Raw genomic sequence first — 22913 nt, 5'->3', positions numbered from 1 at the left:
ATGATCCGACCATGTGGCCGTACCTATTTCCGCTTTTGCCACCGCGGTAATTAGTTGTTTATCGACTAAGCACAAATCAATACGCGAGAACGTTTTGTGTCGTGATGAGTAAAAGGTATACTCCCTAGACGATGCGTTGAGACAACGGAACGTATCTAGGAGAGCATTTCTCCGGAGCCAATGGCCCAGAGAAGCGGTCCTCCTCATGGGTCGGTGGGTGGTGTCTATGCTTCCCTCCGGAATCAAATTAAAGTCCCCGCAAAAAATCAGTGGACCCCTTGCAATTTTAGAAATCTTCTTCAGAAGCCTGTTTAGGAAGTGTATTTGTTTTGCGTTCGGGACATAAACATTAATTAATGTGATCTGTGTTCCATTCAGAGAGCCCGCCAGAACTATATACCGACCCTTGGGATCGCATAATTGTTTTTCCACAATGAACGTACTGGACTCTCTGACTGCAACCAAAACGCCTGCCTGTTTTTTTTGGGCGCATGCGTATGTAACATGGGGGAAACACTTATGTGTCATGCGTGAACAATCTGTGTCGAGTAGGTGTGTCTCTTGGATACATACGACATCCGCGCTGCATCGGAGGGCCTCTTTCCATACGGAGCTTCTCTTATGTTGGGAGTTCACCCCGTTGGCATTCAGCGATAGTATTTTCAACGCCATTTCCACTGGAACGGCGTGGCGGAGCTAGGAGCCGGGAGATCTAAGTAGTAAGCAATGCCTGTTGAAACAAAACTGCAACTAAAACGGAAAAAGCAAAATTTGGTTATGCATATATACATGCAGCTGAGGAGAGTGCATTTAAAATGCAAGAACACGCTGCATGTGGAGCAAAAACAGTAAAACATACTGGAATAAAATAGGCAAGCGGCTGCTTGCTGGTTCATTTAGGGGGATAAAGTTCGCAGGAGTTTGTGCGTGTGCGACCTTCACACCTGCGGGACCAAAATGCGGAAAGACTTCATGGGGAAACGTATAAATCCTGGATGTCCACGTGGAATAGGACGGTTGAGAGTCTCACTCGCGGGCTCCTCCGGGTCGGCCATCTGCTCGAGTGGATGAAGAATCGGTTATCTTAATGCCCCACACTTTCATCGTAGCTTTAGCTGAGGCTGGGTCATGGAAGATGTGTAAGGAGTTCTCCCTCGTTGCAATAATCTTTGTGGGAAAACCCCACCTGTATGGGATCTTTGCTTCTCTCAAGGCCAATGTAATGTCCGCAAAGTTGCGTCTCGCCTCCATGGTGGCTTGGGACAAATCGATAAACAGACGTATCTCCGAATAGGGGCTCGGCAAAACTTTCAATTTCCGTGTGGCGTTCATAAGGGCCTCCTTTGTGCTATAATGATGGATACACACTATAATGTCTCTTGGGCTATTTTCTTTCAAGAATTTTGGTAGAGGTAACCTGTGCGCTCTATCTATTTTGAGCTCATGGTCAGGGATGTTAGGGAGAATTTTCCGAATTAGGCGAATAACATATTCATGAATTTCTGTGTTGGTAATCTTCTCAGGGACACCCCTTATTTTAATATTGTTGCGCCTATTTCTGTCTTCAAGGTCCGCTATTTTTATCTGCAGCTTGGTAACAGTATTCTCCAAATCATAGTGCGCATCTATGAGCTTGTTATGAGATTTAACAAGCTCCTCCATTTTGTTTTCTGTGGTGCTCAGTCTATTATTAACCTCTAGGACAGAGGTGTCTACGTGTTGTGTTAGGCTTTTCAGATCCGCCTGGATCGTATTTCTTAAGGCCATTATGGCCTCTTTGATATAAAGTTCGGAAGCTGGCCTTTCTGTGGCTACTAAGTTATCAATTTCTCTTTCTTTAGCCACATTGGAGACATTCTCCTCAAGATTATCGCCCTCTGTAGTCACAGACATTTTCTGTCTTTGTTTAGCTGGGCTATTAGAGGCAGAAGCAGGTTGATCACTCTGCAACGTGGCCGCGGCCATTTTGGTTTTTATGTTGCGGCCAGGGGGGGCACCTGATTTCTTCTTGCCCTCTCCCTCTGCCTCTCTTTCCCCTTGGCCCGATCTTCCTGCCTCCTCCTGCATGCTACCTTCCTCCACGCTACGCCCAGGGAGCGGGACAGGGGATTTGCGAGGGTTCCTTACCGGACCTCCGGCATCAGGCGCTGCCGCTTCATCCGCCGCCATTACAGGGAGAGGAGCGCGCGGAGCGAAAAACTCCTCCAAACGCGCCGGGATGGCCTTGGAAGCCCTCCTCCTGGATGCCGCCATGTGCTGTGAAGCTTCCCCTGGCAGTGAGGTAAAGTAAAGAAGCCCTCCGTCGCTTTTTCTTGTCGCTGAAGGTCGTTGCCGAGCGGGGTCTAAGCAGACACGGCCGTCTCGGTCACTCTCCAAGCCACGCCCCCACCTTTAAGTATACTTGTAGAGCAGAGATCTGTATTGAAGTAGCTTTCTTTCTTGTCTCAAGCAGGCTTTACATGCTTAGAAGAGAATTTAAGGGACCAACCAGTTGGCTGCACAAGCTTTTGGTCAACAGCCATCTTATGTGTATGGCCACCATGACAGATAGGGTTGTTTAGGTTAGAAATTTGTTGGCTATGTTGTATTAATCCAGAGTCTCGATGCTAGTGACCCTGGTAAAAAGACAAATGTGGAAATTACTCAATTTTTAGCAATTCCTGTTCAACAAATGTGGCAATTACTCAATTTTCAGCAATTCCTGTTCAACTACCACTGTGAATGGATACATGGACTAGTATTAGAGAATAAAGGCCAAATAACCAGTATCAAGAACACAATATAATGTACTATTGTAAATCTCATCACTTTATCTTCACACCTTGCAGGCATTCAGTATACAAAGTATGGATGTCGGAGAAAAAGTGACAGCAGGATGGTGCAACGTACCCTATGTGACAACAACAAAAAGCCAAAGCCTATTCGTAAACGGTGTAACTTGCATGAATGTTCGCAGCCAGGGTATGAACAAGTTAGTAACTTGATCCTAATTGATGTCATCATTTAGCCCATAACAACGTAAGCATTACTTGACAACACTGGAGATTTTATGATAATGGCCAGTAAGTCACATTTGAATATAGTCATCTGAGAGATCATTAATTGCAGTTCCAATGACCACAGCTATAGATCAACAGACAAGAATAAACCTCCTTAGGAAGGAAAAATGTGAATAAAGGAAGGGTACACAGAGCAAAAGAAAATGTTAATCATCAATCTCACTGGCAGGAAATCAGTCATTAGTATTGTAGTACAGATCACTTATACATAATATACACTTAATCCATATCAGTAAGGGTATGGTTACACAGGACATAAATGCTGCAGAATTCCCATATGGAAAATCCACAGTATTTACAGTACAAGCCATGTGGATTCAAAGTATCTCATCCATATGGTGCGCAAAAAAATCCACATGGAATTTGCAGTGAAATTGACATACACTGCCCATTTTAAATCCACTATATGTTAATTTATGATGCAGATTTTAAGACCAGAATTTACCCCTTTAGATGAGTGGTTGAAATCAACACCAAAATCCACAGCATCTGGTATGGATTTCGGTTCAGATTTTGTGCTGCAGATGCGTTGCAGATTTTCTGGTTTCACACACAGAGTGTTTTTGAAAAACACTACTGAAGTTTTTGAGCCAAAGCCAGAAGTGGATCCAACAGGAAGGAGAAGTATAAATCCTTCCTCTATATTCCCCATTCCTTCCAAATTCACCTTGGCTTAAGAAACAGCATCAAAACTGCAGTAGTGTTTTTCCAACAACCTATGTGAGATACTACCCTTAACTGGACAACCCCTTTGGAGAATGACGCTGCCCTGGCTATTAGCTAATCACTGCCAATCCAGTTAGTGAAAGGCTCAGCAGTTGACTGATATCACAAGCGGTAGCTATGGTTAGAGGCTCATGTCCCCTGTTGGGAAATTAATAATTACATAGTGCCATTAATAGTAATGGCTGACTGTGTGATACATGCGCATGCAAAGTCGTTCAGAGCAGGAGTTGACTTATCTAGTGCTTTTCTGCTCTGGCTAATAATGGGGATAGAGAACAGAGTAACCCTCTCTATGATATCCATATGCCGTAATACAACATATGGGCAGGGTCATCCAGTTAAAAATGTCTCTTTAAGAGTAAGGCCGGGCTCACATTCTGACTGTAAGCCTGGCCAACAACCCTGCTTACTGCAAGTGCCTGCATTGCGGATGACCATGGATGCTCCCATCAGTCATGCGCAGTACAGACTTTTTTTTTGTTTGTGCCCGCAGTCCATACGCAATGCTACTTGTTATCAATGGTGGCCGTCCGTGCAGATTCTGCAGCAAAATAGAGAATCCTGGGCCGAGTGAAAAACCGCTGGTATGCATGAGCTCATTCAAATAAATGGGTTTGTTTCCCGTGTGGGTTCTGTCCATATCGCAGTCGGATGGAACTCATACAGGAATATCGCCCATGTGAATAAGTTCTAATGGAGATGTTTATTGATTACATTTTATGGATTAAGTGTACATCCATGTGACATTATCTATATATTTATTAGAATATTCGCTCTTTTTAACTTTACCCCCAAAAACACAGAAAGCAGCCATATACTCACTGGTATACTGATACAAGAGGGCAGGTATATATACCACTTATCCCCCAACATGCAGACAGCCAGACTGGTAAATGAAGGAGCAAGTAACACATGTGGAGGCCACTGATGAGCAGCCACTTCATAAACCCATCTTATATTGAGGCTGCTTAGTGCTTATTCCTGCACAAAATAGTAGTTACAGGGTGTCAGACAATACGGATGTGTAGTGCATCATGCAGGTTTACAACCTATTAATGATGCCATATTTGAATCCAGCAGGTTGCCCCGCAACCCACAGGCGGACCACACCGACACTGGCACCCTTAGCTTCCCCAGCATTCAAAGCCGCACTGCAGGTTACTGATAAATACAAGGACCCTTGATGATGGGTTGTGGGCTCACGTATCTTGGCCAAAATATCAGCTAATACCTCGCATTTATCAGTATTTAACTATAGCATGCAGTGCGGCTTTGAATGTTGGGGAAGCCCAGGGTGCCAGTGCTAGTGTGGTTCACCTGTGGGGTGCAGGGCAGCCCGCTGGATTCAAATATGACATTAATAGGTTGTAAGCCTGCATGGTGCACTACATGTATCATGTGGTCTGACACCCTGTATCTACTTTGCTTGTGCGGCAATAAGCACTAAGCAGCTGCCCCCCCCCCCCCCAATAAAAAGAGGGTTTGTGAGTGGTTGTTCATCTGTGTCCTTCACATGTGTTTCTTGCTCCTCCGTTTAGCAGTCTGGCTGGCTGCAAGTTGGGGGATAAGTGGTATATATGCCTGCCCTCTTATATCAGTATATCCGTGAGTATATGAACGCTTTCTGTGATTTTTTTTTGTCTGTTTGATATTTCCCTTGCTGTGATTTTTTTTTACTTTACCCAGTTACATTTTGTCAGAGGAGCGAACCTTCTCTTATTTATTTATGTTGCGACTTGTGGGAAAAGCTCATTAGCATGCAGTTTTTAATAGTCCTCTTTATTTAGGTTACCTCATTGTGTCTGGTTATCATCATGGCTTTCTAAAGGCTTGTACAGAATAGATATTAGACTCAGTGACATCTTGTTCCCATCTTGCTAAGCTGTCCAAATGAATCACATTTTGACGAGGTCTTTGAGTGATGCATCGCGCACTTATTTATGTCCCATAGTGCTGTTCTGTAAGCAGGTTATAGTGTATAATGCTGCCATAGCACAATCTTCATAGAAGAATCAACATTTTGATCTACATCATTTATTTGATTTTCTTTATAGATGGATAGCAGATGAATGGGGAACTTGCAGCAAAACTTGTGGTAAGCTGGGTGTCCAAACTAGGCTAGTCCAATGTATCCAGCACCTGCAAAATGGTACAAATCGCACTGTCCATACAAAATACTGTACTGCTGAACGACCAGAACCAAGGAGACCGTGCAACCGCACACCATGTCCCGCACAGTGGAGAACAGGGGCCTGGTCACAGGTTAGTGCATGGACAGTCATACAATGGCTTGGTCATTGAAAAAAAAATGTATTTACTGAGCAAAGAAAGAGTTGTGTAATAGCAATTATGAGTTTACTCATCCTGCATTACATAATTATAGAGTACGAATACATGATATACAGTATTTATGGGGCAATGGGACCTGCTTCTGGTACTGGTTTACATAACCATGCCCAAAAGAGCTGAGGAAACATCCATGGTAGCTCCACTTGCCTTCTACACTAACAGTTTGGTGTGTGCGTGTATAGGTAATGAGCGCTGGGTATGTGGGTAGGGTATGAGCCCCGGATATGTGGGTAGGGTATGAGCCTCGGATATGTGGGTAGGGTATGAGCCTCGGATATGTGGGTAGGGTATGAGCCTCGGATATGTGGGTAGAGTATAAGCCTCGGATATGTGGGTAGGGCATAAGTCTCGGATATGTGGGTAGGGGATAAGCCAAGGATATGTGGGTAGGGGATGATCCCAGATATGTGTAAAGGGGATGAGCCTTAGATATATAGTTAGAGGATGAGCCCCAGGTATGTGTGGAAGGGATGAGCCCCGGGTATCTGATGACTGTTTAACTTGTACATTTACTCTTAATTGCTTAGTATTTAAAGGGATTCTACCAAGGTTACAAGTTAATCTCTATCCATTGGACAGGGAATAACTTGCTAATCAGTAGAGATCTCACCACTGAGACTCCCAATGATCTCGAGAATGGGGATGCCATATCCCTCTCTCCGCCTGTCATTGTAGGGTTGCTTCTTCCCCCACAGAGATGCCAGAATGAATGAACCACTGGCTGATGGAAATACCCTTGACTATCTCCGCAGTCCCATTGAAAGTGAATGGAGCGTCAGCCTGCTTGAGTGACCAGCGCTGCATTGAGCCTCCTCTTCACTGCAGGGGGTGCAGTAATCCTGCAGTGAGGTCAGGGGATTTGGAACCCCCATTCTCAAGATCAGCAGGAGTCTCAGCAGTAAGACTCCCAGGGGATAATTTATAATCTTGGTACACCTGCCTTTAAGACAGACGCTACCAGGTCTATAATTCATTACAGTCCTGAAGGTACAGAGAATATCTATATATGACACAATGTATATTAACGTGATAGTTTTCCAGTGAACACTTAGATTGTGGGCTCATGTGATATGAATACATTCTGATCCATGTCCTTTTCTTACATATATGAATATAGAAATATTGCTGTCCCTATTGCAATTATAGTGATAAACTGTCTAATCACTGACAATATTTCATAGCAACAATAGCCCATCGTTGACCAACTCCATTGCTAGTAAGGATAAGATAGATGACTCAAATGAATGAAGTGGTGATCACATATTACCGTCCTGTTTATCTCTATTGGAATGCTGGAGATAGCAGCATACAACCACTTGGCTATTTCTGGTGGTCCATAGAGACGGACAGAACAGTAGTGCACTTGTGTGACCTCCACTCCATTCATTTTACTATACTTTTTGCGCTCGCGGAGAATGTTTTTTACCCATGGGACACAAAAACATACCTGATTCAAATGGCTATTTAGATTAATGAGTTCCAGATGTGTTCTTTTTCCCACGGAATTGTGCAGCATATTGTGCATGTCCTTGTGCATTGTGCACCAACCCCAAGGGCAGGCAGCAACCCCAAGAAAGCAGTATGTCCCTTCGTCTCCCCATAGACCACATGGTTGGCCACTAAGTACATGCTATCGGTGAGAAAACCCCTTGAATGTCTTATCTTAATTTCTATATAATCACAGCTGTGTCATTTCCTCTCTGACGTCAAAGCAGCTTTACTACATCTACGTGAATGATAGTAAATATTTAGTTCAAAAAAACAGTTCTGGCAAAAACAAAGTGCATATGTAGCCCATGCTGCTCCACATGTGCTTCTCATTTATGTATATTTTTTGCATTTATTTATGAGACTCAAGGGAGGTTGCGGTGCATCTGCTGTCTGTTTGTAAGAAACCAGCGACTTGGAAGATACTTCACATCCTGCGTTCTCTGAAGGAAATCTCCACGCTTCCACAAGCTGTGTTCTTTCTTCATTGATGTTATCTCATTGGCTTTCGCAGTGCTCATCAAGTTGCGGCGAGGGCATCCAGCAGCGCCAAGTTGTGTGCAAAGCAAGTGATAATGTTATCGGTCAATGTGATGGCGAAAAGCCTGAAACTATCCAAGTCTGCAAGATGGCACCCTGCCCAGGTACGGTAATACGACACTGACATTTGGCTCTAGGACTGGTTGAACCTGTACAACTTTTCATTCCTTGAAAACCGGGTGCAATCTTGTTTTAGGAATACCAGTGGAGTTTCTGGAAACCAGAGTGAAATAGTATAGCCTCAGATGCTGAATAGCTTAAACTAAACATACTTATGGCATATGTATCTAAGAAGCAGTGATCTAATAGTTGGCAGAGTCACAAAGACTGTGATTGGAGACTCCTAAAGTATTAAAACTTGGCCTGCATTCACAAGTTATGTTGACAGAAGCAGTGCAAAATAGTCAGGGCACTTTGTGCCTTACAATAACAACTCTCCCCAGCTTGTCTATTTTCACATACAGTATATAGGTATAATAGGTAGATTTTAAGGAGAAAGAATGCTGCATTATATTGCCACATCATGTGGACATACATTAAAGGGAAGCTGTTATTAGAAAGTTACCTAGTGTATAAATCACATTTTTGTGTTAAAACATATTTTTTAAGAATTTTTGGTGATTTTATATATATTTTTTTGGTAATAACTAATATTTAAAAAAAAAAAACAATTAAAATACTGCATTTTCACACTGATCGCAGAGCCGAATAATAGTCTGTCACTTCCTGATCTGCAGAAAACCTTTGCAGCAATCATCTCACTATCATCACAGGCAGGATTACACTGAGAGGTGACACCTACAGATATATAACACAGGTCTATCATTCACAATAGGTATAAACTGGGATTGTCTACTCCCCTTCCTGCAAAATGACCTCTGCACATTTATTAGGATTAAATTATAATTAGACTAGGGCTTAACATAAACAAAACAACACACAACCATAAAGTAAGTCCTACTGAGAACTATTAGGCAGAACAACAATTGGTCTACCATATGATTCATATAGCTCAGATACATAAATGGCAGTGTCCAAATTCAACTACTGAACTCAAAAGAGGACTAACTGACACTGTTTGTGTTACTAGATCATGCGTGCAAATAGTTATTGAGCAACGCTTAATGACTGTATAAGGTCAGAGTACTGTGACACAATAGAAGCACAGTGCCTGAAAAATAAACTGGAAATTTAAAAGAGGTTCGAAGGTTCGACGCGTTTCTACGTTAAATATCAACGTTTCATCAGGAACCTTATACATAATGTTTCCTAGTTGACATTGTGATATATAGCTAGCACCTACAGAGCTGGTTTAGCATGCATCATGGTGAGTAATGAGTACTAGCTGTATTATCCAGGCTAGGTACCAAAGTGTCACAATAGAGCCATGCATAGAGTTATAATAAACTAAAAAATGATTTTGGAAGAGAACTTTCCTTATAGGGTGCAATAGAGACCTTCTTTTCTAGCAGAAATAGAGATGTTCTGCAACCAGTATCAATGCTGAATGTTAGAAAGGCCCTATCTCTAAGTTCAACTCCTAAACAACTTCTGGTTCTAATGACTAAGAACCCAGAAACCAGCTAACTACCTAGATAAAGGTGATATGGTGCAAGACAGAGGAGAGATAGTGCCTCTGACCTTGATGGTAGGTCGGAGGTTATGTAAATGGTAGGTCATGAATGTAAATGGGGCAGTCCTAACAACTGGAGGGAGAAGACCAAGACATTGAATGCAACAATGCCCAACCACTTTTTCCTTCCGACGAGGAAGATGGGGTGGGTCAGTGCACATAGTCAACCCTCCACAGGAAACGTGTACTCAGGCTGGATGTGTTCCAGGTCACCAGCCAGTCCTCCGTCCCCCAACCATCCAAGAGCACAGAGCCTGAACGCAAGCATTGCACAGCTGCTTGCAATGGAAATGCTGCTCTTCAGGCTAGTAGACACGGACACCTTTTACAATGTGATGCTGCATGCTAACTCACTGTACCAATGCCCAGCTGCCATTTCTTTGCCTCACAAAAGTCCCTGCTGTGGACGACCATGTGAGTGATAACATGTTCCTGGCATTGAAGAACCCTGTCTGTTACATCATGGCAAACAGGGACATGAACAAATATCTCCTTGTCTGTGTACATGTGCATTCTGTAATGTCAAACTAGGACATGAACCCTCAGCAAAGTCTTACCGGCACGTGCTGTCTCACGGGTCCCCACACCAATGAGACAACTAACCCCAGAAAACCTTGCCCGCCAAAATGAGATGACAAATCTTATTTTGGCAGTGGAGAGGGACCTAAAAATGTGGCACTATTAGGACAGACTGTTTAGTAGTTTGAGCACAGCATTTTCCCATGGCCATGGGGCTGATCCGCAATAAATTGCAGCTCTGCGGCTTATGGCGGATAGTTGCTGCAGCACAACCACCAGTGGCAGAGGAAGTCTAACACAGGTACGGCATAGTTTTTTTTCAGCCCATCACAGTCTGCAGCAAAAGCACAGGGTAGAACTGACAGTCACAGATAGCACTTATCCATGATCGCCCAAGAGTATATCAGCTCCTGCATGGATGTACTCAGCATGGCACTGACCCTTTTAACTTCTGGATGTCTAAGCTGGACGAGTGGCCTGAGCTTGCATAACATACTTTGGAGGTGCTTGCCTAGCCTGCTGCCATGTGCTATCAGAAAGGGTGTTCAGCACAGCTGGAGGTATGATAACTGACAGATGCATCCACCTGTCCACAGAGAATGTTGATCGCCTGACATTCATTACAATAAACGAGGTGTGGATTTCACCTGACTTCTGCTGCCCCATGGCAGATTCCACTGATTAGTTAGCACGCTGACAATTTTTACTCACATATGGCTGAGCATAATTTATATCAAAGACTATATTGTACCATAAAGGTGCTGCTGCTGCTCTCCTTCTCCCACCATGTTTCTTCCTTCTATCTCCCCCCCAAATGAAAAATATGTCAATATGGAGCTACAGCTCTGATGTGTCATTTAGGGGGGAACACTCCGACCACTAGGTGTTGTTGCTGGTGGTGTAACTGCTGGTGCTCTCTTTCTCCTGCTTCCGCCATGTTTATTCCTCCTGCTCTCAAAACCAACCTTTTCTAAAGCACAAGAAACAGCTGTAGCTGTACAGCTGTTCCTTGGAGAAGGCCCGTGCTTGACTGTTATGTTCACCTTGTAAAATTTGTCCTTTACAAGCCTTATGACATTGCTCTCAAAACAAGCAGCACACCTGCTGTATTGCGTAGTAAAGCGTTTGGTAGCTCTACAGCTGTTCCTTGGAGCCAACCCATGCTTGAATGTTGTGTTCACCTGAAAGAATTTATGCTCGCAAAATTTCAGACATTGCTTTTAAAATAAGCAGCACACTTTTTTGTCTTGCATAACAACATTTTTGGCAGCTCTAGAGCTGTTCCTTGGAGAAGGCACCGCTACTGGTGTATTTTGACACCACCGGAAGCTAGGGGTTTGACAGGGCTAGCATTGAGGGACGCCCCTGTCACACCCCTAGCTCCTGATTGGCTGTATAGTAGCTGCCCTGCAGGGTTAGGTCTCCACCAGGACTGTCTGGTGGTGACAAGATACAAGAATAGTGTGTGACAGGTTAGCCGCCCACAGCGGGGTGACTACAGGGGAGAGGGGGAGAGTAACAGCGGGGCCAGCGGCAGGACACATTGACACAGACAGTGGGGCTGGTAAGGGGAAGAGGACAGGCGACGGGAGCGCGACCACTACAGGGGAGACTGGGCGAGGGACAGCAGGGACCTCAGGTGGCACAGGACAGCCAGCGGCAGTGGCACCAGTAAAGAGGAGAGTGAAAGGGGGGGGGGTGGAGTTGGGAGAAGACTGGTGCCGGTGGCAGCGGGTCCCAGTAAAAGGCATTGTGACAGCGGGGAGTGGAGGTGGGACAGGACTGGCGGCAGGAGACAGGACGGTGTGTGTTACTGTTCACCTGCCTCCTGTGGGATATGACAGCCGGGGCAGAGGGACGAGTACAAAAGGCAGTGTAAGAGCGGTGAGCGGAGGTGGGACAGGACTGTTGCTGGGAGCGAGGCCAGTGTGTTGAAGTGCTCACCTGCCTCCTGTAGCTGCTTCACCTCTGATTGCCGCCGCTGATTTCCCCGATGCTGAGGGCGACAAGTTTCAGCCTCACTGCCAGGACCTGTGAGCCTGCCAATCAGCATCAGTGGGCGTCAACCTCCTGTCAATCATGTCTCTACTAGGATTTCCTGGTGACGTCAAGATACACCAGTACAGAAAGCACCTGCTTGAGTGTTGTGTTCACCTGGCAGTATTTATCCTTGTAAAATTTATGGGATTGCTTTCAAAACAAGCAGCACATCTTTTGTCTTCCTTGTTGTATTTTTTGATCTAGAAGACCCTATATGGGCCTTCTTTTGTTTTCAGTGACATGTGGCATCACAGACTTTCTGAAGGGCAAATCAGGGAACCCAATTTTTACTGCCATTGACTTTAATGGGAGTTGGAATCAACCGTCCTGATTCACAATGATTTTTGTGAAATAGGCCCGATACTGACACAAACTGATTATTCCAATAATCGCTCATCGCTACCCATAAATTAATGCAATCAACACCTATGTGAGCAGAGTCTTAGGATTATATCCACTACTTGTTCACAATGGAAATCAATACTCTTCTCTACAAAAAAAACAGATGACAAATCAGAGCTCTTCCTTGATGCACCGACACAGCAGGGTCAAATATGCTAACCTGGCAGTATCAACAACATGTGGGTGGGTCGAATTCTAACATGTTTCTTAATGCTTGTATTGCTTAGCAATATCCTAAATATACTTGGCCTCCTGCCTAGTAAACAATGTTAAAATAATTCATTTGGCATCTAAAAGATTCCTTAATGAATAATTTCAAGAGCAAGTTCTATGTCCTCAAGAGGCCTTAATTTTTCTCTGTATTATATCGTATGGACATCTATTATAAAATGATATTATGTTTATTATTGCTGTTTTACAGGAAAATCTCCAGGGCTTACGCAACACGCAGAAACCAGTGACTTAAGTACCTCCAAAACTCCACTAAATTCCCCTAAAAATCCTGTGAATAAAATATCAAGTAAGTATGATAAAGAACAAAGTATTAAAGTGACCCTCAGATTTTGCGACAAAATTCTTTTCTGAGACCGGATTTGTCAGGGAATATATATCCTGCAACTATTCTGCTCTGCCGTCCGTCTGATTGGTGGATTCTAGGTCTTATTTCTGGCCAATGCAATCTTTAGACTACCCAATCCCCACACTGTATTGATAGCATTAGAATACCAATGTACTATACCTGCTCTCTGATTGGTCACAGCTGGTCACATGATTGGCACTGGCTAATCAGAAAGTAGTGCATAATGTGCATTAAGTAGTTAGAAAATTAGTGGATTGGAGTGTGGCAGAGAAGAACAACTGCAGAAAATATACCCCCCTCCCCTTCTTGTCCTGAAACAAAATTTTGTCCCAAAACCGGGGGGGGGGGGGGGGGGGGCACATTCATTATACATGATGTATATGAAACAGACACAGCACATTCCTGTGCTGTGTCTGTATCTATGTATGTCTTAGGCAAATGTAGCACAATATGCAAGGCAAAGCTGGGAAAAAAATCAGGCCATAGGATAAATGCTGAGTAAATTCAGGGAATCCCACCCCTGTATATCTACTATATAATTTTCTCTCTATCACACAAACTAATCAGAAATTATAGCATACAGTAGATTTACCCAAAGTGAATATTATATATATTAGTGAAATGCATTCTATAACCGTTCGGTAAAATACTTCTAATAGCACTCAAATTCATTGAGTTTTTCCTCACAAGCAGTCAAAGAAAAGTACTCTAAAGGGGTTCTGTCATTAGAAAAAAAAATTCTATACTTACCTATTCCTCCCCCATTAGTCTTCTCCTCAACGATCTTCTCCTGGCTCCTGCAGTCCCCCGGGTTACCTCACTTCCAGCCAGCCAACTCTTCTTCTTCCGGTGACGACACGTCCATTCACAGGCAGTCTCCTTCCTGCAGGGCAATGTATGCTACGTCACTAGTGATGTAGCTTTCACAAACTAGCAGGGAGTGCTGAGCTATTGCAGAGACTGCGCATGCGCACTGTCTGCAATAGTATATAAACACCCGCGACAGGCAGCACGCATGCGGAGTCTTGGTGATAGCCCGGCATTCCCTGCTAGACAGTGAACGTTATGTCACTAGTGACCAGGTACACTGCCCTGCAGGAAGGATAATCCCAAGAATGGACGCTACATAACAGGAGGAAGAGGATCCGGACAGCTGGAGGTGAAGTGACCCGGGGGACTGGAGGAACCAGGAGAAGTTCGGCGAGGAGAAGATGCAGTAAGAAGACTGCCTGGTGGCAATAGGTAAATATTGATTTATTTTTTTCTAATGACAGAACCCCCTTAAGCATATGTTCAGGCATGTTGGGACGGCAGAAAATCCATAGCAAATGCATAGTGGATTTTGGTGTGGATTCACTGCAGATTTCACCTTCTCATTTGTGGATGGAATCTTCTGTGAAAATCTGCAGCATAAATTGGCTTTTTGCAGTTTTGAAATCCACAGCATAGGTCAATTCCCCCAATCTGTAGCATATAGATAGGATTTCTTGTTTAGAGAGAATGTTTGTGAACATAACTGACAAGTTAGGAACATGTCAGTTTGACCCCCCAGCTAGTCTAAAGGCCATATAGCTATCTTCTGGAACAAAAGCCTTAGTGATTCACTCAAGGTTTATTAAAGAACCCTTTAATATCCATAAAACCTCCAGAAGAGGACAAGTGAATAGTGAAAAGAGACACAGAAGATGGCTACAGGCTTACAAAATGGCTACGCATAGGATAGAGTCATATTCATTTCACTAACACTGCTATTTAAAAATCTGTACTTGGCAAATATGTAATCCATTTATACTCCACTTATTTACAAAGAATAGCTTGGGTGATGGTTCATTGACCACATCTGTTTCTGGAAACTCAGTAACAATGATGAACAAAACAGGACAGCCTATGTGGCTGCTATAAGATCTATAAGAATGTGTTAAGGGGAAGCTTAGACTAAAGCCTTATTTACATGTAACGGTTATTGCTCAAACAATGTCTTTTGAGCAATAATCGTTGCATGTTAATGCTACTCTCGTTTGCTTTTTAGTCCGAACGATGATTTTTAGTTGAGTTTAAAATCCATGGTTTGGACGGAGAGCTGATAGCAGGGACTGCAGGCTATGATTCTCCACGGGACCTCTGATAACATTTTATTCAGCTGCAGTCCCATGGCTGAACAAAGAGGTATGCAGATAACATACCACCTGCTGTTATCTGCATACAGCTCAAGGAGGTTACTTTACGTGCAAATGAAGCTAATAAGCTGGTAATGGGCATGCAGAATGATTGCTCAAACTGTCATTCTTCCTATCTTTTGAACGAATTTTGAAAGCTCATCTTTGCGTGTAAATAGGGATTAACCCTATTGCTTTTCCAATAGGATATGTTTACCATGATTCCTAACGGGACTCTACATTTCTAAAGATGAGCGAGTATACTAACTAAGGCTAACTACTCGAGCGAGTAATGCCTTAGTCGAGTATTCCCCCGCTCGTCTCTAAAGATTCGGGGGCCAGCGGGGGATGGGGAGCGGCGGGGGAGAGCTGGGAGGAACGAACGAGAGATCTCTCTCTCCCTCTCTCCCCCCTGCTCACCGCCGCAATTCACCTGTCACCCATGCCGGCAGCGGAATCTTTACAGATGAGCGGGAGGATACTCGGCTAAGGCACTACTCGCTCGAGTAGTTAGCCTTAGCGAGTACACTCGCTCATCTCTATTCATTTCCACTATTACAACTGTAGATAGAGGGAGAGGTGTTGAGGCTGTAGTATGCTACCATTCTCTCACACAAGAAACAGGATGAGGCTGGGAAATAGTAATAAGTACTGGACCCTCGTGTGCTAAAACGGTAGGGTGTGACGAAATGAATCTACAATAGCATAGGTCCCCATTTCTTTTTTTTGTCATTAGGTTTTCTCTGGTTTATGTAATTCCTAGCTAGCTGATAAAAATATCCCTCATGATGCCTGTCTGCTATGGCTTGCCTTGCTATGTGGCATTCACAGTATATACACTCTACACACTGCTGTTGGAGTGAAGTTTGAGATTATCACTGCTGTAATACTGCCATCTAGTGCTCATATTGCTAAATTCATGCACAATTGGTTTGTGTTAAGTAAATGTGAAATATATTGTTCTCTTTCTACTGATAAATTTGTGGGCACAATAAGCAGTCATTCAAAAACCAAATCTGAGAATCACAAAATAGTGCACACGTTCTATGAGGACATGTGGCAGTCCCTTATCAGCATTGAGCAAGAGGGACTACATATTACACTTCCCTGCAACACTAACCAATTACTACTCTAGACTAAAACAAGAAGTCAGCGCTCTGAAGTGTAGAGGGGATTAAGATGCAGAAGCACTGGTGATAGGAATAGTAAAAAAAAAAAAAAAAAAGGGGGGTCAGCATGCAAAAGCTTCAATAAAATGAATTATGTTTTATTAAATAGAATTATATTAAAATATCACATAACAGAAGAGATAAGTTCCTAAACACAAAGAAATAATGCATCAAAAAAGGAAGGCATCTAGTTTGATATGTTAATAGAGAAATGTCTATGCAAAAGATATCCAATGCTGTCACAATCATGTTGCAATGATGACTATAACACAACAAGCATATTGAATACTGCATATAGTTTGAACATAACAGTAGTGTCAGCTTTATGACCTGTGCCTTGACACATGTTTCGCCAAAGCTTCCTCAAGGGGACCCAATTCCTGGTGATAGAACGGCGCCCCCAAGAGACCCCAATACTTACCTGCGGATCCGGCGTCCTACGTCCCGCACGACACTTCGGCGTGACGCGCTGGCCACATCACATGACACGCCCACAGCGTCACATGACGCGGCCGGCCGTGTCATATGACGCGGTGGCGGTAGGCGGAGAAGTGGTTTCACGCTATCTTCCGCTGTGCTACAGCGGAAGATAGCGTGACGGACAGCTTCCATTGACTGCAATGGAAGCCGTCCACGCGTACACCCGCGGCAAATAGAGCATGTCGCGGGTAAGGACGGGGGATTTCATGGTGCGGAATTCCACGGTGGAATTCCGCACCTCGAGCATTGAGCTATTAGGTTCAATAGAACCTAAAAGCTGCGGGCAACGCAGCGAATTTCCGCAGCGTATTACGCGGCGGAAATCTGTCCGTGGGAAGGAGCCCTGCGATGGTTGCACTCACTGCAAGCTGCATCCTCCCCGGCTGGAGTGATGGACCCCCAAACAAAAGCAAGGAAAGCAGGGAATCCCGGCGCTGTTTCGAGACCAATAAGTGGAGAACCAGCAGATAATGTAAAACTGTTAATGAAGCAGACTATGCTTTAGAGAGTTGGAATGACTCCTTTTTCAGGCCTAGGTACAACAATTAACAGAGTTACATTATTTAACCTTTAGCTCACCTCGCTATTTCTACAATCACAACTCATTTTGTGGGGTAAAGAAAGACGCTTCTGAACTTAAATTGAGTAAATTTGTGATTTTTTTTTTTTTTTAGGTTTTTCATTTAAACAGAATGCAATCTTGATATAATCATATATATGTTTTAACATTTCAACAGTTCGTAATCAACCACAGCTATTAGGCTCTATTGAACCTAATAGCTTTCTGCATTTCAATGTTCATGCTGCAGAGTTCTACCGCGGAATTCCGCAGCGTGAAAGTAATCGCCGCAGGAAAACGAGCGGCCAGCTTCCATTGTAGTCAATGGAAGCCGTCCATCATGCAGTACTTCCACTGTGAGCACAGCGGAAGTATCGCGTGATTATGCGTCACTGCCCACCGCCGGCTGCATCATCGTCCACTGCCGGTGCGTCATGCACTGTACTGTGCATGCAAGCCGGCTCGCCAGATGGGACTTGTGGGTGCCGTGTCGGACTCCGCTGCGATATTCCGCTGGTGGAGCACGCGACGGCTGTTATCTCTAAACTAAATATTCAAACCGCTTATAAACTGATTAAACCAAATAAACAATACTTATATCCTTGTAGAAATCAAAATAATATTTATAAAGTCATACAAAAAATGATTGCCTTCTAAGATCATAACTGGAAATTATAAGAATCGGCCTTCTCATTTTGTACTGTGCTTGTTTTCAGGCAAAACTGGCTGTCCATTTTCACTCCCATTCTTTAATATGCGTCTCATTTGCTCTTTAGTTAGGAGGCGTGGAGTGTTTGCTATCTAAAACCAGAATACAGTAGAACACATTAGGGGGGAAAAAATGCACAAACTAATAATCGGTATCTGTATCTGCATGATGTAACTAGGGGTCTAAAGACAATTATTTATGGAACCGAAAATCGGACAGTCTTTTAAAGATAAAACTTGACTTTCAATAATAAACTTAGAGGAAAAAGTGAGATCCTATTATAATACTGTTATGTTGCTACCTAAGTGGGGTAGCCGCCCTGATAAGAATGAGTCCACTCTATTGCTGCTATTGATATGGGCAGTCTTGCAACATAGGTTACAGTCTGGAGGATGTATCACGGTGCCTCTAGTGAATATGTACCTGTAAAGTTAAGTGTTGTATTAATAATTTAAGGCCCATTTAGACACAACGATTATCGCTCAAAAGATGTCTGTTGAGTGACTTTTGAGCTATAATCGTTGTGTCTTTTGCAGCCCAAGATGATCGCTCAAGATGAGCGATCACCTTGCGCTCCTAGCGGAGGATGCAGAAGACAAGTGGGGTGTCCCCACTTGTCTCCTGCATCCAGCTGTTCCCCACTCCGAGCGCCCGGCTGTTATACAGCCGAGCGCTCGGAGCGGAGGATGCAGAAGACAAGTGGGTGTCCCCGCTTGTCTTCTGCATCCAGATGGTCTCCGCTCCGGCATCGTTATACAGCCGAGCGCTCCGTGCCAGGTATGGAGAACAAAGCTGGACCGCTCTGTTCTTCATACCCAGCTGTTATCAGGGAGCAGGATACAGCTGAAACAATAGTATCAGCTGTATCCCGCTGTGAATCCCTGATAAGACCTATTGTTGTCTTTCAGCACGCTGAAAGACAACGATGAGCGACGGCATAACGAAAACTGCACGATGTTAGTGCAGTTACACACAACGATTATCCCTCGAAAGACGGCTTTTGAGCGAATTTTGAGCGATAATCGTTGTGTCTAAATGGGCCTTTATACCACGTTCTTTGAAATGTCGCCATTTATCTATCTATTGATTTGCTGATATGCTGATTGTTCAGTCAGTTAACCTTTGTGACTTAATGTCTTCAAAGTGATTGCTTTATTGATTAATGCAGTTTAGGTCAACTATTACAACATGAGTATTTCCCAGGTCGGCTGACATATGTTCCTTGATAAACCCATGACATATGGGGGAAATGCGTTGAGACTAAATGTCACATTGTGTTTTGTGCATCATATGTAAGTTGCTGTTCGAATTAAATAGTGACTTGTGTATCATGTGATATTTATGTTTTTCATGAAACTGACCTTTCTTTCTATGCCGACGTGTTCATCTTTTTTTCTGGCATTTCTATCTCGCTTGATGATTAATAATTTGTCCTTTGCATGTTTGCAAGGGATCTTGACTGGGTCGTTAGACAAATTTGATTGATTTTTAAATTCCACCTTTGATCTATCTTTCCAAATGCTTTTGATGTTTGATTGTATTTCTCTTTAGAGTAGGGTGTTCCAGGGAAAGGCTGGAGAGTGGGGTCATCCTTGTCAGGGAGGCTACCCCACTTAGGTAACAGCATAATAGTATCACAATAGGACCTCTCATTAGAAGTTAAGTTTTATCTTTGAAAGGGTGTCTTCATTATAATAATGCAAACTATAAAACTTCTTCACGATCTCGGTGGGAAAGCTTTATCATACCTAGTGCAAGGGAATGTGGAAGAGTTGTCTATACCAACCAATCATGTAGCTGCTTTTTCTGAAAATATGTACCATATATACTCGGGTATAAGCTGAGTTTTTTAGCACATTTTTGTATGCTGAAAAAGCCCCCCTTTGCTTATACTCAAGTGAGGTTAAAAAAAACCAAAAAAAGACAATACTCACCTCCCAGACGGCGTCTGTGTCCCCGGCGCGATGGTCTCCCCAGTGGTGCAGCAAGCTGCTTGAGAATTCCCTGCTGTCATCTCCCTGCTCGGCTTTGAATTTCCCCGCCGTCAGCGCTGTGTAAATAAGCGCTGTGATTGGATCGAGCGCCAGCTGTGATTGGCTTACTTACACAGTGCTGGCAGTGGGGGAATTCAAAGCCGAGCAGGGATATGACAGCGGGGAGAATTCTCAAGCAGTTTGCCGCACCGCCGGAGAGACCATTGGGTCGGGGACACAGACGCCGGCTAAGAGGTGAGTATTGTTTTGTTTTTTTTTACCCAGTGTATACTGGTGTATAGCTAGGCTTATAGTCGAGTCAATAAGTTTTACCAGTTTTTTGTGGTAAAACCTATTGAACTCGGCTTATAGTCGGGTCGGCTAATACTCAAGTATATACAGTAAGTTAGAATTTGTGCTATTCTTGATAAATCTCCCTCAATGGGAATGTTTCCCTGCATGACATAGTTAAAGAATTTGTCTGGGGAGAGAAAAATTTACCCAATCCAGTTTGGGTCCAGCAGTGCCAAAACATCCACCCCCGGCCTGATTCACACACTAGGTCATGTGACATAGATTCTTCTTCCCCATTTCATTGCTAGTGACATCATAATTGTTTCATTGGCTTATTCCAATACCTTGTCCAGCACCCTTCTTACTGTCTGTATTAGGAGAAAGTAGGGAGCTGGCTAAGTTATTAAAATGAGCTATTCAATCAGTCCCCTGTAATGACATCACCAACAACTAAAGGAGAATGAATAATCTATAGTAGGTGACTTGGTATCGAAACCAGACCAGAGGTAGAGTTACCAGTACCTATGGACCCAAGCTGTATCGGGTAAGTTTTTCTTTTCACAGACAACCCCTTTAACATGAAAGTTGTAACCAAATAGTTTTTTCCTCTACAGAAGACTCGTGCCAAGGAGACAAGTCCATATTCTGTCAGATGGAGGTTTTAGCACGTTACTGCTCTATACCTGGGTACAACAAGCTGTGCTGTGAATCCTGCAGTAAGAAGATTGTTCCTACCAGCTTGACTCCAAGTTCAGAACATGCAGCTCTGGAACTCCGGGCACCTGAGGGAGCTATCCTTCCCAGTCCTATCCTACCGGTAACTCATGCGCCAACAGCTGTCTTGACTGAACCCTCTATAGGTAGCAGTCCAGTGGATGCAGCATTGTCTGCCTTTGGAGCTGAACAAACTCAAAAGCACTCAGTAGCCAATATTACCAATGGGGTTTCAACTGGGCAAGGAAAAAACAGCTCAATTACCAATGTAGGAAAGCATCATCCTGCGGAAAACAATGGTGGACTTACTGAGAACCTAGGTACAACTTACAATAACACCTCAGTCAATAAACAGAGCAGGGTCAGTGCAATAACATCTCCTGAAGTACTAAGACGAAGAAGGGAAGGTACTGAAGAAGAGCACACAGTGGCTACATGAACCACCTTCCAAATGAAAAGGCCAAGTGGGCAGCCTCATCGGGAACAGACATTTTTTTTAAAGTAAAAATAGTAAAGAAAAGGCTATTTTACAGATAACACTTTTCAGTCATTGGGAAATGACAGAATCTAATGCTATGATAAAAACTCTGGGCCTTAGTTCCTATGGCCCCTGTATTTTTACCTCACAGTGCAGCGTGAATGCACTTTATGTTGTCGTAAGGGTGCTACCAACTGGATTCAGAACACAGAAAAGGAAAGAATTTCTGTCACCTCAGTTCTTCAGGCCAGTGGTCACTTTTTTTTGAGCTATGAAGAATTTTAAACCTGGTGCTTTCTTTAGTTTAGATTAGAACCGCCACGGTTTTACATGTGGTGCTGTATGTGTATCCAGTCATTTTCTGTACCTCAGTGAATTTGGGTCAGTTGCAGTGAACTGCAGTGAAGCATTTTGATTTTAAAAGCTCCAAGAGCTCTTTATGAGGGTATATATATATATATATATATATATATATATATATATATGTATGTATGTGTATATATATATGTATATATATATATATATATATATATATATAGTCAGTTTTAGTTACTGACATTTTGACATTTACCTGACCCTAATAGTGCTTTAGCCTACCACATTAATTTATATAATCTATTGCTGCTATTAGATTATTATTGGAGTGAGAGGAAATTCAGGGTTACACAGCCAGCAGTCTGATTATGTGATTTCTGAATACATTAAAGCACATCTCAAATTTTCCAGTTTATATTTGATTTCTCTGAAGAATACAAGTAACTTTGCTAAAAGTTCGGTTTGTTGCAGCTGGACCCACTAAAATGTCTCCTACTTTTCTCCCTCTTTCCTCTTACTCTTCTTCTTCCTCCTGCTCTATTAGACAGTGTTATATACCAGTTTTAGGGGTATTGGTGAATTTCCAGTTCAGTTCAAACAAATTCAGACCAAACCAAACATTTTGCCAAAATTCAGCGAAGCAGCCAAACTGAACTTTTGAAAAGTTACCTCCTCACTAAATATAAGTATAACGATTCACCAATAAAATGTCAGGTATTTTCAGTGTTAG

The 22913-nt window shown here is 43.2% G+C and overlaps 1 protein-coding gene across 3 annotated transcripts in view; it reads left to right on the top strand.

Annotated features, from left to right (window-relative positions):
- ADAMTS14 (ADAM metallopeptidase with thrombospondin type 1 motif 14) overlaps window positions 1-22308 on the top strand; it is a 145763-nt gene extending 123455 nt beyond the window's left edge. For 2 of the 3 annotated variants that reach the window (XM_066600550.1, XM_066600551.1), the window contains exons 18-22: window positions 2829-2961; window positions 5840-6047; window positions 8137-8266; window positions 13178-13276; window positions 21291-22308. In XM_066600550.1, the coding sequence (XP_066456647.1) occupies window positions 2829-2961; window positions 5840-6047; window positions 8137-8266; window positions 13178-13276; window positions 21291-21829 (1109 nt within the window). In that variant the 3' untranslated portion in view covers window positions 21830-22308. Of the gene's footprint in view, window positions 1-2828; window positions 2972-5839; window positions 6048-8136; window positions 8267-13177; window positions 13277-21290 lie in introns of those variants that run through there. The other variant, XM_066600552.1, reaches the window with a different exon arrangement.
- The last annotated feature ends 605 nt before the right edge of the window (window positions 22309-22913 follow it).

This window comes from Eleutherodactylus coqui, chromosome 4 (assembly GCF_035609145.1).
Source record: "Eleutherodactylus coqui strain aEleCoq1 chromosome 4, aEleCoq1.hap1, whole genome shotgun sequence".
Classification (NCBI taxonomy): Eukaryota; Metazoa; Chordata; class Amphibia; order Anura; family Eleutherodactylidae; genus Eleutherodactylus; species Eleutherodactylus coqui.
Note: the sequence above shows the minus strand (reverse complement) of the source record. Positions and strands in the feature narration are given on the sequence as shown.